This window comes from Ictidomys tridecemlineatus, chromosome 8 (assembly GCF_052094955.1).
Source record: "Ictidomys tridecemlineatus isolate mIctTri1 chromosome 8, mIctTri1.hap1, whole genome shotgun sequence".
NCBI lineage: Eukaryota > Metazoa > Chordata > Mammalia > Rodentia > Sciuridae > Ictidomys > Ictidomys tridecemlineatus.
This window is the reverse complement of record NC_135484.1, coordinates 3,430,795-3,444,187: the sequence shown is the minus strand read 5'-3', so window position 1 is coordinate 3,444,187 and position 13,393 is coordinate 3,430,795. Positions and strand designations below refer to the sequence as shown.

General features: G+C 37.6%; 1 protein-coding gene across 10 annotated transcripts in view; it reads right to left on the bottom strand.

The window, feature by feature from the left end:
• Positions 1 to 13,393, bottom strand: part of Pde10a (phosphodiesterase 10A) — a 508,658-nt gene that overhangs the window by 88,802 nt on the left and 406,463 nt on the right. For all 10 annotated transcript variants that reach the window (XR_013424690.1, XR_013424691.1, XM_040283551.2 and 7 more), the window contains 2 exons: positions 2,116 to 2,236; positions 628 to 677 (listed from right to left, as the gene is read on the bottom strand). Coding sequence is in view for 8 of the 10 variants with exons in the window: in XM_040283551.2 (XP_040139485.1) it covers positions 628 to 677; positions 2,116 to 2,236 (171 nt within the window). In the remaining 2 variants the exon portion in view is untranslated. The remainder of the gene's footprint in view (positions 1 to 627; positions 678 to 2,115; positions 2,237 to 13,393) is intronic.

The following is a 13,393-nucleotide window of genomic DNA, read 5'->3' as shown; positions in this document are numbered from 1 at the left end:
TTAAGTACCTGATTTTAAGGTACTTAAAAATCAAATACCAGTGACTAAACATCTTGAGATGCTTTTGAGAGTGCCTGTGTGAGTTGCATTTGACAGTGGGCTGTTTTCCACCTAAAGAAGAGCAGAGATTCAGAAGAGCCACAGCTGAGACTCACTCCTCAAGGGCTGAGTGCCCTGAAGCACAGCCACAGCGACTCAAACCCAGACCAGGAGCTTCTTCCTGTGCTCTTACAGAGCTGTCTTTTACCCCGTAAACACCACACAGACCATGTTCAACTTCTGCTCCCATTTTATTCCACTGTGGATCATGAATGCCAAGGGCATAGGCCCTCTTGTATGGCACCACAGCCCTCAATGCTGAAATGGCTTTTGTATAAAACACAAATTCTTTACAAGGATATGCATGATATAGGATACTACAAGGCAAAAATTGATACATAAGTACATTAATTAATTTTAAGATTTTATGAATAATATCATGTCATTCTTGACTGATATTAACCACATTAAGAATTAAAATATGATTGTTTTAATAATTATGACATGTCTGTTGTTTGTAATATAATAGTTTTTAATAAAGAGCTTATGATATCATCTAGAGCACCAAAATTTAATATAGATACTTACATTATTGCACTCTCCAAGGAAATACAGTGCAAATCCATCAGCTTTTGTGGCTGCCAAAGTAATAAAAAAGGAAGAAACTAATCTCAGTGGAAGAATATAACATGTATGAATTCTCTATAGTGTGACTCAGATGTGAGCCTGTTGAGTGGATCTGTTAACATGACCAGTGTCATGCACTGAAGGGACAAAGCCATATATGGCTTCACTCAATAACAGGTTATCTCCACATACTCCTCATCAGTGACTGCAACAGTAAGTGACATCTTCAAATGCATACAGCAGGCAACATGTCGTGCAATAATGTACTTTGAACTTTAAATGTTGAACTTTAAATATTCAAAAATTGTATTTAATTTTTAAAGTATTATAAATACTAATGGTGATAGTCATAATACTGAATTACTGAAATAAGCATCAACCAAAAGGGGTGTACACATCTACATATCCACTGACATGAACATAATAGATCTAAAATCGCTTCATGTCATCTGAAGCAATCACCACAGCAAGGAATAGCATAAGTCTTTCAAGGACTGCCTAATTCTTTTTTTTTTTGGTTCTGGGGATTGAACTACTCAGGGGCACTCGACCACTGAACCATATCCCAGCTCTATTTTGTATTTTATTTAGAGACAGGGTCTCACTGAGTTGCTTAGCATTTCACGTTTGCTGAGGCTGTATTTGAACTCACCATCGTGTCTCACCCTCTGGACCTCTGGGATTACAGACATGTGTCACCACACCCATCAGTTCAGGGATGGCCTAAATTTAAACCCTCTATTTAACTCCTTTTTATCTCTGTGTCTTTGGGAAAAACACCTAACTTCTGTCCCATGGCTTCTTCATCAGGAGAATGGGGATAAGAACAGAAGTGACCTCATGAGGCGATCGTGAGAACCAGAGTTTGTGCGTGGAGTCTGCATGGGGAGATGTCTGACACAGGGTTAAGTGTGGTAAACATTACTATTATTATGTCGTCAGCATTCTCACTTCCAAATAAAACTCAAAAGATTCCATTTTCATAGTGGGTATCCTAAGAAGTCATGTCCTAAAAAAAGTGCACCCTTCTAAAATCTTACTTTTCTGATACAACTTCCCCATTCATTCCCAAAGTAAACCACTGATTATCTAGGATATACCCAAATAAATTTAAAATGCTTGTTTCCTTTAAAAATTAGTGGTTTCCTTTATAAATGTGTCACTTAGTTCAATAAACAATACTTTCCAAAGAAAACTTGGTATTAATTAAAATCATAGTATATTTAATTCATGCATCAGGTAGATACTTATTTGAAATCAGATGATTTAGGAATTTTTTAGGCTTGATGTTTCATAATAAAATATTTTTATTACTTAGTCCGGTATAAAAGCAAATGAATGACTTTCATCACTCTTTTAGTTATTTTCTGCCAGTTTTGATTATGTAAGAAAAGAATATTTGGTCAAATTTGGTCAAAATTTCCCCAGAGAATATAAAATATTTCTTACCTATTTTGATTATGCTACTCAATTCATAGAGGAGCAACTGGTTGTCTCCTCCTGTGTCCAACCGCTGTTCAATATAGCTGTTCAGTTCATACACGACTCCCTGCATATTGGTATCTTGGTACTTTGAATAAAACATAACAAAAATAAAGGGAATATTTTAATAAAATAGAATAAAAATCCCTTAGTTTATAAAATATGCAAGTAATGCACATACATTAACTTAAAACACTAGCTGTTTGTCACACTTTATAATTATACAGTATGATTTAAATATAATCTATAATATAAAATGAATATTTTCAAATTGTTAAGACTTATTTAGACTCACCTATAAACTGCATCTAAATTATTTACTTATATTAAAATATCCAATGTCAAATTATAACCTCATTTCTGAATTTTTATAAATATCCGCAACTTGATTAGTAAAATAATACAACAGTTTGCTCAGCAAGACAGAGTAATATGCTAGGACATCTCTCCACAGGCACTGTACTGGGAGACTCAATGCCCCACCCCTGGCTCCCATCTCTGTGGCTCAGGACAGGAGTGGAAGGTTTGCACTGTGACTGTGGTCACTGCAACAGCCCACAGCAAAGCCATAGCCCCAAACTGTAGTAGAATTCCAAGGACAACAGCAGGTTACAGGGAAAAGCCACCCTTACCCTGAAGCAAGCTACACTCTTTCTTCTCTAAGATAATGAAAAATACTGTTTTCTCATTCACCTCCTTGATGCTAAGCTTCCCTTACTAAACCCCATTCTCCAAGTAACAAACATTATAAACTTCAAAAATTAAATAAAATTCGGTTACCCTTTGGCTTAAAATACTCCTAGGACTTCCCTTTGCACTGGAGAGAACAGATGGATTCCTCTCATGATGGACTCCTACACCACAAAACATGGTCACTGTCTACCTCCAAAGCTTCCTTCTTAACTCCTCATTCTCCTCTCTGCCCTCAGTCTCAGGCGTGACCACCTCTCTGTTCCTGGAGTATTCAGACGCCTCTCACTCCCAAAGGTCTCCTACTTACTCACTCCCAAAGGTCTCCTACTTGCTATCACTAGCACCGTGCTCAATACACATCTGTGGAGTGAACCAATAAATAATACTAATCAGTCGATGACCTGACAAGTGACCATGTATTAGAGTAGCCACTCTGTTAGACACTAGAGACCTCACAGAGTGGACAAGACCAAAGTTCTGTCCTCTAGGAGCTGACATTCTAGTAGGAAGAATATCAATAAGTAAATAAAGCAATTTTTATACAGATGCACAGTGGAGATGTGGAGTCCAGTATGTTAGCACTAGGCTGGCTGAAATCTGTTCCCCGAGCGGGCTATACTAAATCAACTTGAAATGCCAGAACTGCCCTAAGTTCAAAGACTTAGCAAAATGAGAATAACATTCAACTTACCATTGTCTAGTTACATCCTACAGAAGCCCCTCACTAAAGCTCGGTACACATAAAGAGCCCTATGGTGGGAACCAGGAATGAATGTGGGAACTGCTACCATCCATGCATATTCCCCAAATATACCACGATGGGTTCTTGTTGAGTCAGGGGCTCAGTAGTAGCACTTCATGCCCAGAGACAAGGTGAGATATTGACACACCAGATGGAAACGAACTTGTAATCAAATGCTTTGACCAGGAGAGATCTTTAGTATTAGCTACTTGATCATGATGTCCCTGAAACTCAACAGGTCACCCAACTAAGGTTTTGAGTTATTTTTGTTTTTTTCCTTTGTCATCCAAGAAAAGTTCTGGCTTAAGTGAAGGAAAATCTAACTTGATGAGCACAAGAGAAAGTCAGACTACCTCAACGAAGTCCCAGTACTGAGTCAATGCATAGGCTGGAAAGCTTGAATCAAGAAAGGTCTACTTGAAGAAGGATCTTGATAGATAGCCAAAATGTACAAAGCAGATCTTCCTCCTACCTTCCCCAAAGAGACCTGTAACCATCTACCTGGGTAGTCAGTGGGATGGGGAAATCACTGGACGCTGGCTTCATGCTGATACTAAGTCTTGAGACACCCAATGCCACCCACTGTAGTATACCACTCAGAGGGGCTTACAGAGATCAGAGGATCAATGGACTTTTAACTTATGTCCATCTCAAAAGTGAGCCCCAATGGTTTCTTATCACCCTGTGATGACCACATTTTGGTAATACACACTGAAGAATCTTGACATGGAAATAGAGTAAAAAAGCGAAATTTATAGAAGTCTGGGATAAAGCTTCCCAAGTATAGAGAAAAACAAATAAATATGATCAAAAAGCAGCAAAATAGAAACCTTCCAAGCAACTCCAGTGCTTCATAACCAACTTCAGAAGTCAATGCCACCCTACTGGGCTCTCACCTGTGGGTGCCACTCCTTGCATCCCTAAGCCCAGGCCTCTCAGGCTTGTGCGCTCTGCTCCCACATCAGCTGCATTTCTCTGCTGTGCTGTGTGCAGCATCCAGAGGTTAGTCTGCCCTCCCTTAGCCTTGTGGATGCTGCCTGCTTTGTTGGACATTATCATGATAAATTACCAGTCCTGGATAAGTTCTGTGATTTTTTATTGCTGAAACTTTATTTTGCTAACAGTTAGCCATAACTTTTCAGTTATTGGCTACCTCTAGACTTTTTCCAGGTCCTTGACTTATTATGGCAGACTCTACACCAAAATCACTGGGAATTCTGATGCCTCTATCCAGCACTGTGTGTGGTCCCAAAAGCTCATGGTGCTTCCCCTGACATTCATAAACAAGATCTAAGTTTCGAAAAGTTCCAGATAAAATATTATATTTTAACATAACTCTATTCTCTACTCTCTCTTTTTTTTTTTTACCACTAATCAGAACTACTAGTTCTGTATTTTCCCCTAAAGTTCTTGGAAAGGACTCTTTTGAAGATGAAGCTAACCCAAAGGAAAGCTGAGCCAAGGGACGGAGAAAAAGTCATAATGCCAGACCTCGAACCTCTACATCCAGGCCTGCAGAAGTCTTCACACCTCAAAGTCTATCCCCAGCAATTCTTCTATAAGAACAAACACATTGTCTCAGTGCCTTGATTTGCTTGTCAGGGAAGGGAGCTTTAGCTAGTTTTAAGGTGGGCTATTAATCATTCAGCAAGTGATATACAGGTTGGTCTGTCTCCAAAGTCTGACTAGATGATGATTCTGAGAATAAGCTGTTTAGTAATGTCCTGTAAGAGGTGCTGAGATCAATAACCAGCTGTTCTCTAACTCTTTTGGAAATAGGTTCTCACAAACAAATGAGAACAAGAAGACATTCTGGGATACACAAATTTATCATGAGATTTCAATTCATGTTTCTGGGCTTTATGTTTTCTCATCTGTAGAAAAAGAAGGATGAATTACATTATCTTTAAAATCCTTTTCAGTACAAACTTTCTCTGATAATCAATGACCTGGGTTTTAACTTTTTATTTATATTAAGCTTCAAATTCTAATTTTTAACTGATTACAACAGCATAATTATTATAATAGTAAAATATTTTACTAAGATTATTATTCTATTGGATAAAATATTAATTCTCAAATATTAAAAGGCTAGTGAGTTATTCAAACCATAATATACTGTAATATATGAAAAAATTTTTACATGCAAATGTGCAATGATAAGCATAATTATTGTAATTCATAACATTACTAATGGATATGTTGCTACTCATTAGTAATGTCATGAAAGGGAAGTCTGAGGAAACAGAGATGAATGTGAATCACACACTTCTAAGATTTTCTTACAAAAACCACATGATAGAGCTTACTAAGATAGTAAGCTGAATTAAGTAAACTTTCATTTATGTGTCTTGATTAATTTCAAAAGAATACTGATACTAATTTCAAAAGTATTTATATATTATATTCTTAACCAACTAATGTTAAGAACTTGTATTTGGATAGCATTTTTATCTTCAAAAAGTTCTTTCACTATATTCTCAGAACCCATATAAAGCTTATGCTGGATATAACTGTGACATTCATTACTCAAGATGAGATAGAATTCCAAGGGAAAGTATGGTGGCACTATACCATTCCCCAAACCTTAGATCACACTGGACCAAACCATCTTCACACTGATACCATGCAGTACTTGCCTGTTATTTCAACAACTACTGAAAACATAACTTCACAAAGATACATCTCAACTAGGGGGCTATAGCCATCAAAACTCCCAACTTTGTAATGCAAAAATAAATAAATAAATGTTTTTTAAAAAGTGAACTCCCAACTAACGCCAAAACTGTGCACTATGTCAAGTGTGACAGACAGATATCATTGCTGCCCATGAAATTTTAATAAATCCTGGATCATCCCTGTGAATTTGCTGTAGTGCTTCAGGGAACCACATGAGGAACAGTTTGGGAATCAGGAGGATAGTCTTTGTCTTGGCTCAGGAGAAGTAATATGAGATACAATGAAGTATTATTGATCCTTTGTTCAGAAAGAAACTAACAGGTATTCTAGCCAGGAGAGTAAGCGTTCCTAGACTCTTAAAGTCAATTAGGTGTTTAAAAAATATTAAAAGACCACTTAGCCAAAAGAATTTAGAGGCAATTTAAGAATCAAATGATCCCTGTTAGTCCCAGGCACCAAGAGGTCCTGAAGGGCAACAAACACTAGGAAAAAAAAATGACACAAATCGACAAAGATTAACAGCATAAAAAGGAACTTTGCTTCTCAAATAAACCTTAATATTTGACAAAGATCTTTAGATTTCTCCCTCTCTCTCTTCCTCTCCCTCTCTCCCTCCCTCCCTCTCTCTCACTCTCTCTCTCTCATAAATATATATATATATATATATATATATAAAATTCTTTTTTGACATAATTCCAATCATAGAATACTGTAAGAATAGTATAAGAAATGTCTGTATATCTTTTACACAGTGCTATAAACTGAATACTTGTGTCCCCCAACATAAATTCTTATGTTAAAATCCTAAATCCCAATAAGATGATATCAGGAGGTAGAGCATTGGGGAGGATGATTAGGCCATGAGGATGGGATCTCATGAAGGTAAGGCGTGTCCTCATAAAAAAAACTCTAAAGAGCCCCCTCACCCCTTCCACTACCTGGGAATACAGCAGGAAGACAGATGCACATAAGCCAGGAAGCACTCTTACTAGACACTTCAATCTTGGACTTGCAACCTCCAGAAATATAAGTAATACATGTCTACTGTTTATGAGGCATCCAGTCTATGGTACGCTGTTACGGCAGGAAAACAGATTAAGATACCGAGATGCACCAATAGTTTACATGTTTAGGTATCTTATCATTCTCTCTGTACAATCTATGAATAAAGCTTTACTTCTATGTATATATGTACATACCCACAAAATATTAATGAGTATTTTTTTAATATTTAAGAGCAATTGTGTGCTCCTATACTCTCGAACACTTCAGTGAATTTCCTAAGCAAAAGAATATTCTCTTACATAGTTGCAATAAAATTATCATGATCAGGAAATTGCTTCCACAATATAACCAAATTTTAAAATCCATTCACATTTGATCCACTGTCTCAATAGTTTCCTTTATAGCTAGCTCTCTCCTTTCTCCCTGGTCTAGGTTCAAATCCCAAACCATTATATTTAGTTTTTAAATCTCCTTAGTATCTCTCAATGTGGAACAGATCCTTGCCTTTTCTTTGTGTTTCTTGATACTTTTGAAAAAACACAGACCAGTTTAAATTTGTCTGATGTTTTCTCAAGATTAGATTGAGGCCTTTCTTTTTTACTTTTTTATTTCCAATAGCAATACAATCAATTGATGAAGTTAGAATTCCATCATCTCTTCTCTATTTATTATTTGCATTCCATTGGGAAGAGAAGCTTTCTATTTTCTTCACTGATTCATTCATATGAATATGAACTCAGAGATTCTTATTTTATTCAGCAACACATTATCTATTAGTATCATCATTTAAGTTGATGCTCCATCAGGAACCGCTCAGAGAGAACTCCTTCATCCTTCTGAAATGATTCCTCATGATTCCCCTTCAGCACTGTTTCCTCTTCTCATATTTTGCTAGCCCTTCAATCAGTGATTTCTAATGCTCAAAGAGGTTCCAGTTTCTTTTAGTGAGGAATGGAATCTAAACTCCATGAGCTGCATGGGAATCTGCTCACTGTTCTCCACTTAGAAGCTTCTCTCACATACATGCTGCATACATATTAAGGTGTATAATCTAGATATACATACATAAACATGTATATGTGATTTTATGCTCATTTATTCATTTAGATATACACATACAGAAACTAAAAACCATGACTTCAATCTGATCACTCTGAATCCACCATCCATCCACCACATGAGTATTCTAGAATTTTTCATTTCCATATTTGTTATCATCTCACTCAACAGTTAAAAAATCTGGCTAACAATAAATAGCCTTAACATACTTACATAGTTTCTTGAGCCTCAGAAATACACAGAGACAGATTCAGAGTGGCTAAGCCAAACCACTGCAAGGAACAAAACTAACTGGATGTCAATATTTTTCATTTAGATAAAATTAATATCATAAGTTTACAAATCGGAAACAAAATTTACCTTATTTGACAAATGGGGAGTCCTTGTAATACATCAAAACAAAACAAAACAGAACAAACCAATCAAAACAGAACAAACCATCCCTGCATAAAGTTCCTCCACTGCCCTTCCTAACCAGCCTCTGTCCCCAAGGTAGCCACTCTCTTTGGCTCTTTTACACTCAGATTGTTAGTCCATTTATAAGATGGTGTGCAAGTGCCAGGAAACAGATACTTGTTTGAACCTGCTTTATGTGCTGAGCAGGCCATCAGGGAGACCCCTCCAACGCAGCTGGGTCTCTGTCCTGTGCTGCTCTCCCCTGCCGCAGCCCTCTTTGGCATGAAGACACTGCACATTGCTGGTCTGTCCTGCTGCTGCTGGAGAGTCCAGTGACTATTTCCAGGTTGGGGCTATTGAGTAAAGCTGTGATGAAGTCTTTTGTAAACATAAGTTTCAATTATCTTAGGCAAACACAAGAGTAGAATTCCTGGGTCACAAGGTAAACATAGGTTTACATTTTCTTTGCAAGAAACTGCCAAACTTTTTAATCCAGACTTTTTAAGTATAAAGTCATCAGAATGATTTAGACATTTTATAGCCAAATAAATCATAAATAGGGACCATTTAAGTCACCCAAACATCATAGGCTGAAAAATCTCTACTTCTCTAAGCATGAACAATCATGCAAACAATTTAAGAGATCTGTGAGCTCTGGAGGCTCCGACAGAAGAGCATGGGAACAGTACAGAGGATGACCCTGGCCCTTTCTAAATGCTTTTAAAAAAAAGGAGATGATCATCATTATACAAAATACATGTATGAAGATGTGAATTTGGTGTCAACATACCTTATATACAAACAGAGATATGATAAATTGTGCTATAAAGGTGTATTAAGAATTGTAATGCAAAAAGAAAAAAATAAGAGAGCTCATGTATAAAGGCATAATTTGGTGTGAAAATACTTTATATAGAGAGTTACGAAAATGGTGATGTGAATGGATAATTATGAATGTAATGCTTCCACTATTGTCATGCATGTAAGAAATAATTTTTTTTTAAAAAAAAAGGGCTTTAAAATCCTAAATGGCAAACATAGGGTCAGTAGATATTCATCCTAAGCCCATTCCAGCATTACAAAGAGAAAAAGAAAGAGCACCTGACCTCAACCATTTTGCAACGTACCTGAGAGCACTTCCTGTGCTCCACACCATATGGAGGAAGTAGAGCATGTTTAAAAGAAGCACAGTGCAGAGATTCAGAATAAGTGCCTTAAAGAAAGCTAGAAAAGATGAAGACAACTAGAGGAGAACACAACTAGAGTGAAGACAGAAGAGCAGAAAGCAGAACACTGGACAGGAATGGTCCCAGCTTATTCTCAGGATTTCATACCCAAAGTGGTGGGAGCAAGAGTACAGGCGCTTTACAAACAAGTGAGCACTGGAAAAACGTCAGCTCAATTCAAGGACACAAATAATAAGAAGTAATATTCCTAAAGAATATTAGCATTTTCAAATGGCTAGGACGAAAAGGCCAGCAAAATAAGAGGGGCTTTTCAGAGAATAACTTAATTTAGGGAAAAGGGAACCATGAAAAAAAATGGTTTTAAATCACTGGTTGATAAAGCAAACACCCATGGCAAGTTTAAATGGTTAGTAGAAAAAGGACTATCAGGGACAGTTGAGTAATGAGAATGTGAAGGATGCCAAAGAGGCAGTCCTTTACCCACAGATGCTTCTCCGAAGCAACATCTGAAGCATTGTTGTATCTATGTGTTATGGCTCCTACTCTGATGGAGTTTAAATCCTTGTTGGGGAAAAACAGATATACAAGAAAACATCAGCTAGTGGCAACATCTATGGCAAAAATGAAGCATCTCTGATACCTTTGTTACCATCTTTAGTTACTGAACTGAAGTCTAGGAGCATCTAGATTTCAGGCATAATCTCACTATTACTGGATTTGTATCCTCTTTCACAGAGTGGAGAAATAAGCTCAAATCAATGACCTTTAAACAACCTTTGATTTAGTGGACCAGAACCAGCCATCTGTTTGGACTGAATAAAATTCTTCAGCTGTAATAATTTTCAAAATCTATAATCTGCTACAGATTTGTGGCTGCCAAGAATGATGTGACAGAACAGGTGGTAATTTAAAGTCTTGCAAAAGTGGAATGTGCTTAGTTTCCATTTAAAAACCTTTTGTCATAAAGATTTGATAGTGTTTTCTAGCTTAAATGATTTCTGCCTCCTGCCACAGAGAACAAGATGAGTAAGAAGGCATCTCCTCTATACCACCATCATCATGTTGTTATCATGGAACCCAGAACAAGCTTTGGCTGTGTTTTTAATCTATCCTGGGCTCTGATTTAAGTAAAAACATCACCATCTCTAACAAACATTTTCCAGTAATTAAACTGCACACACAGTTTCCATATAGCAGAACAGTGTGTTCATTTACTGGGAAGCATTTCCCACCTAACTGGCTTGGGAAGCCATGAGCTCGGCTAAACATCTGAGGTTCTTAAGGTTTGCAATTAGTAACTAGCAGCCAAGCCTCTGAAACAAACTTCAGGCTGAAGCAAGCAATCCATAATTGGTGATGGGAATTTTTATTTCAGATTGTCACAAAACACAAATTCAAGTACCTGAATATATTTCAAGCTATATAATAATAAGAAGAGTGTGGACTCTACTTGCATCCTGTGGTGTCTTCCTCAGTAAGGTCGATGACGTCTTCCATTTGGGTGGGAAATGCTTGCTGGGCTCTTTGATTTTCAAAATTCAAAATGTCAGAATTCCCCTTTGCCTGACTGGAGCATTACATCTATTGCCTGTTTCTCTGGCTTCTAAGCCTTACAAATCTGTTGATAACCCACATGAGTGGATACCTGCTTGCCCTCTGGGTACTTGTCAAGTGTTATCTTGAACTCTCCAAAGCCCATTTCATGGCCAGAGCCTGACTGAAAGAACTTTACCTGTAGGTTTGGGGAGATTTAAAAGGAAAAGCTCAAACTATGGAACCAACCAAGGAGCCCTCCAACAGATGAATGGATAAATAAATTGAGGTATGTTCTATACGATGAAATATTACTCAGCCTTAAAGGAAAAATGAAATTATGGCATTTGCCAATAAATGGATGGTACTGGAGAATATTGTGCTAAGTGAAATAAGCCAATCCAAAAGAACCAAGGGCCAAATGTTTTCTCTGATATGGGGATGCTAATACACAATAAGGCAGGGGGAGAGGTACTTTGGATTTAGATGGAGGGGAGGGGAGGAGGTGTGGGGGTAGGAATGATAGCAGAATGAATAGGACATTATTATCCTATGTGCATGTTTGACTACACGATTAGTGTGATCCTACATCAAGTGCAACCAGAAGAATGAGAAGTTATAGTCCATTTATGTATGGTGTGTCAAAATGCATTCTAATGTCATGTATAACTAATTAGAACAAATTTTAAAAGTTTTTAAACTTAAAAAAATACAAATAAAAGGAGAAGCCCTCTCAGTGCTCACCCACAAGTCCCCACTCCCACCTGGTCTCACTCAGCCAGTCCTCAGCTGGAAGGAGGGCACCCCAGCTGATTCTAGTAGCTGCCTCCTTCCCTTCGCAATGAAGCACGCTGTAACACTATGCATTTGAAACTGACAGAAGTTGCTATCGAAACAGCTACATTAATTTATATTTGTGCTTCTATGAAAATCAATATTAATAAAAACTGCCCTGAAAAAGACTGATCAGGATCCTTCCCTTAGACAAAAGTGAATCTACTTATTCCAGCTTATGCCTCACCTGAATGGAAAATAAAATTCAAATTTTCTCCTCATTGGTAGAAAAATACTGACTCTTACAAGGTTTTTTTCCCCCTTATTATTTTCAACTGTTTTATTTATTTGGCTATAACTCATCTTTCTGATAAGCATTTAGAAAACCCCCTTTTACATGGCATAGTAAGAAAAGAAACAGAAAGGCAGAAACAGGTCATTAGGGAGGCAGGAAAGGCAGAGCCACATATGTGGGAGGCTCTGGAGGCCCTCTGGGAACTCCTGCGCACTGCGGCTGTCCTGCTCTCTGTCCTGCATCACCTCCTGAATCACTGCATTTGCTCTCTCTACTGGTTCACTTCCACAAATACATAAACATACTGTCATTTACTCTATTTTTTAAAAGAAAAATGCTCAAAACAAAATATCTGTCTTACTATCCTTCCTATCTAGTTACCACTCCATTTTTCTCCTACTCCCTTTCAAGAGGCAAAACTCCATAAAACCGTCTATACTTGCTGCCTACAAAATCTCATTATTTTTCAAAATAATTCTAACCACTCCAGTGAAACAGAAGTATATAGAAGCATTAAAGAAGTCACTACACACCCCACCCATGGCAACTCTCAAGGTCACCACCCTTGAGTACCAGCAGGAAGTAAGCTGATTATTGTCTTCAATTTGAAGTGATTTCTTCACAACTTCAAGACACAGTGCTCCTGAGTTCTCCTCCGGCCTCCTGGAGACCCCTTTTTAGTCTCCTTTGCAAATTCTTTCTATATCTCAGGTTTCTGAATGTCACATCCCAGGGCTGGTCCACATTCCCAAGTGGCCTCACCCTGGCTCAGGAGGCTCTTAAGTTACCCATCTTACTATGAGTCTCAAAGTTAATGATTCTGATCCAGGCCATTTACCCAAACTCCAGGCTCATGTCTAACTTAGTACTTAATATCTCCAT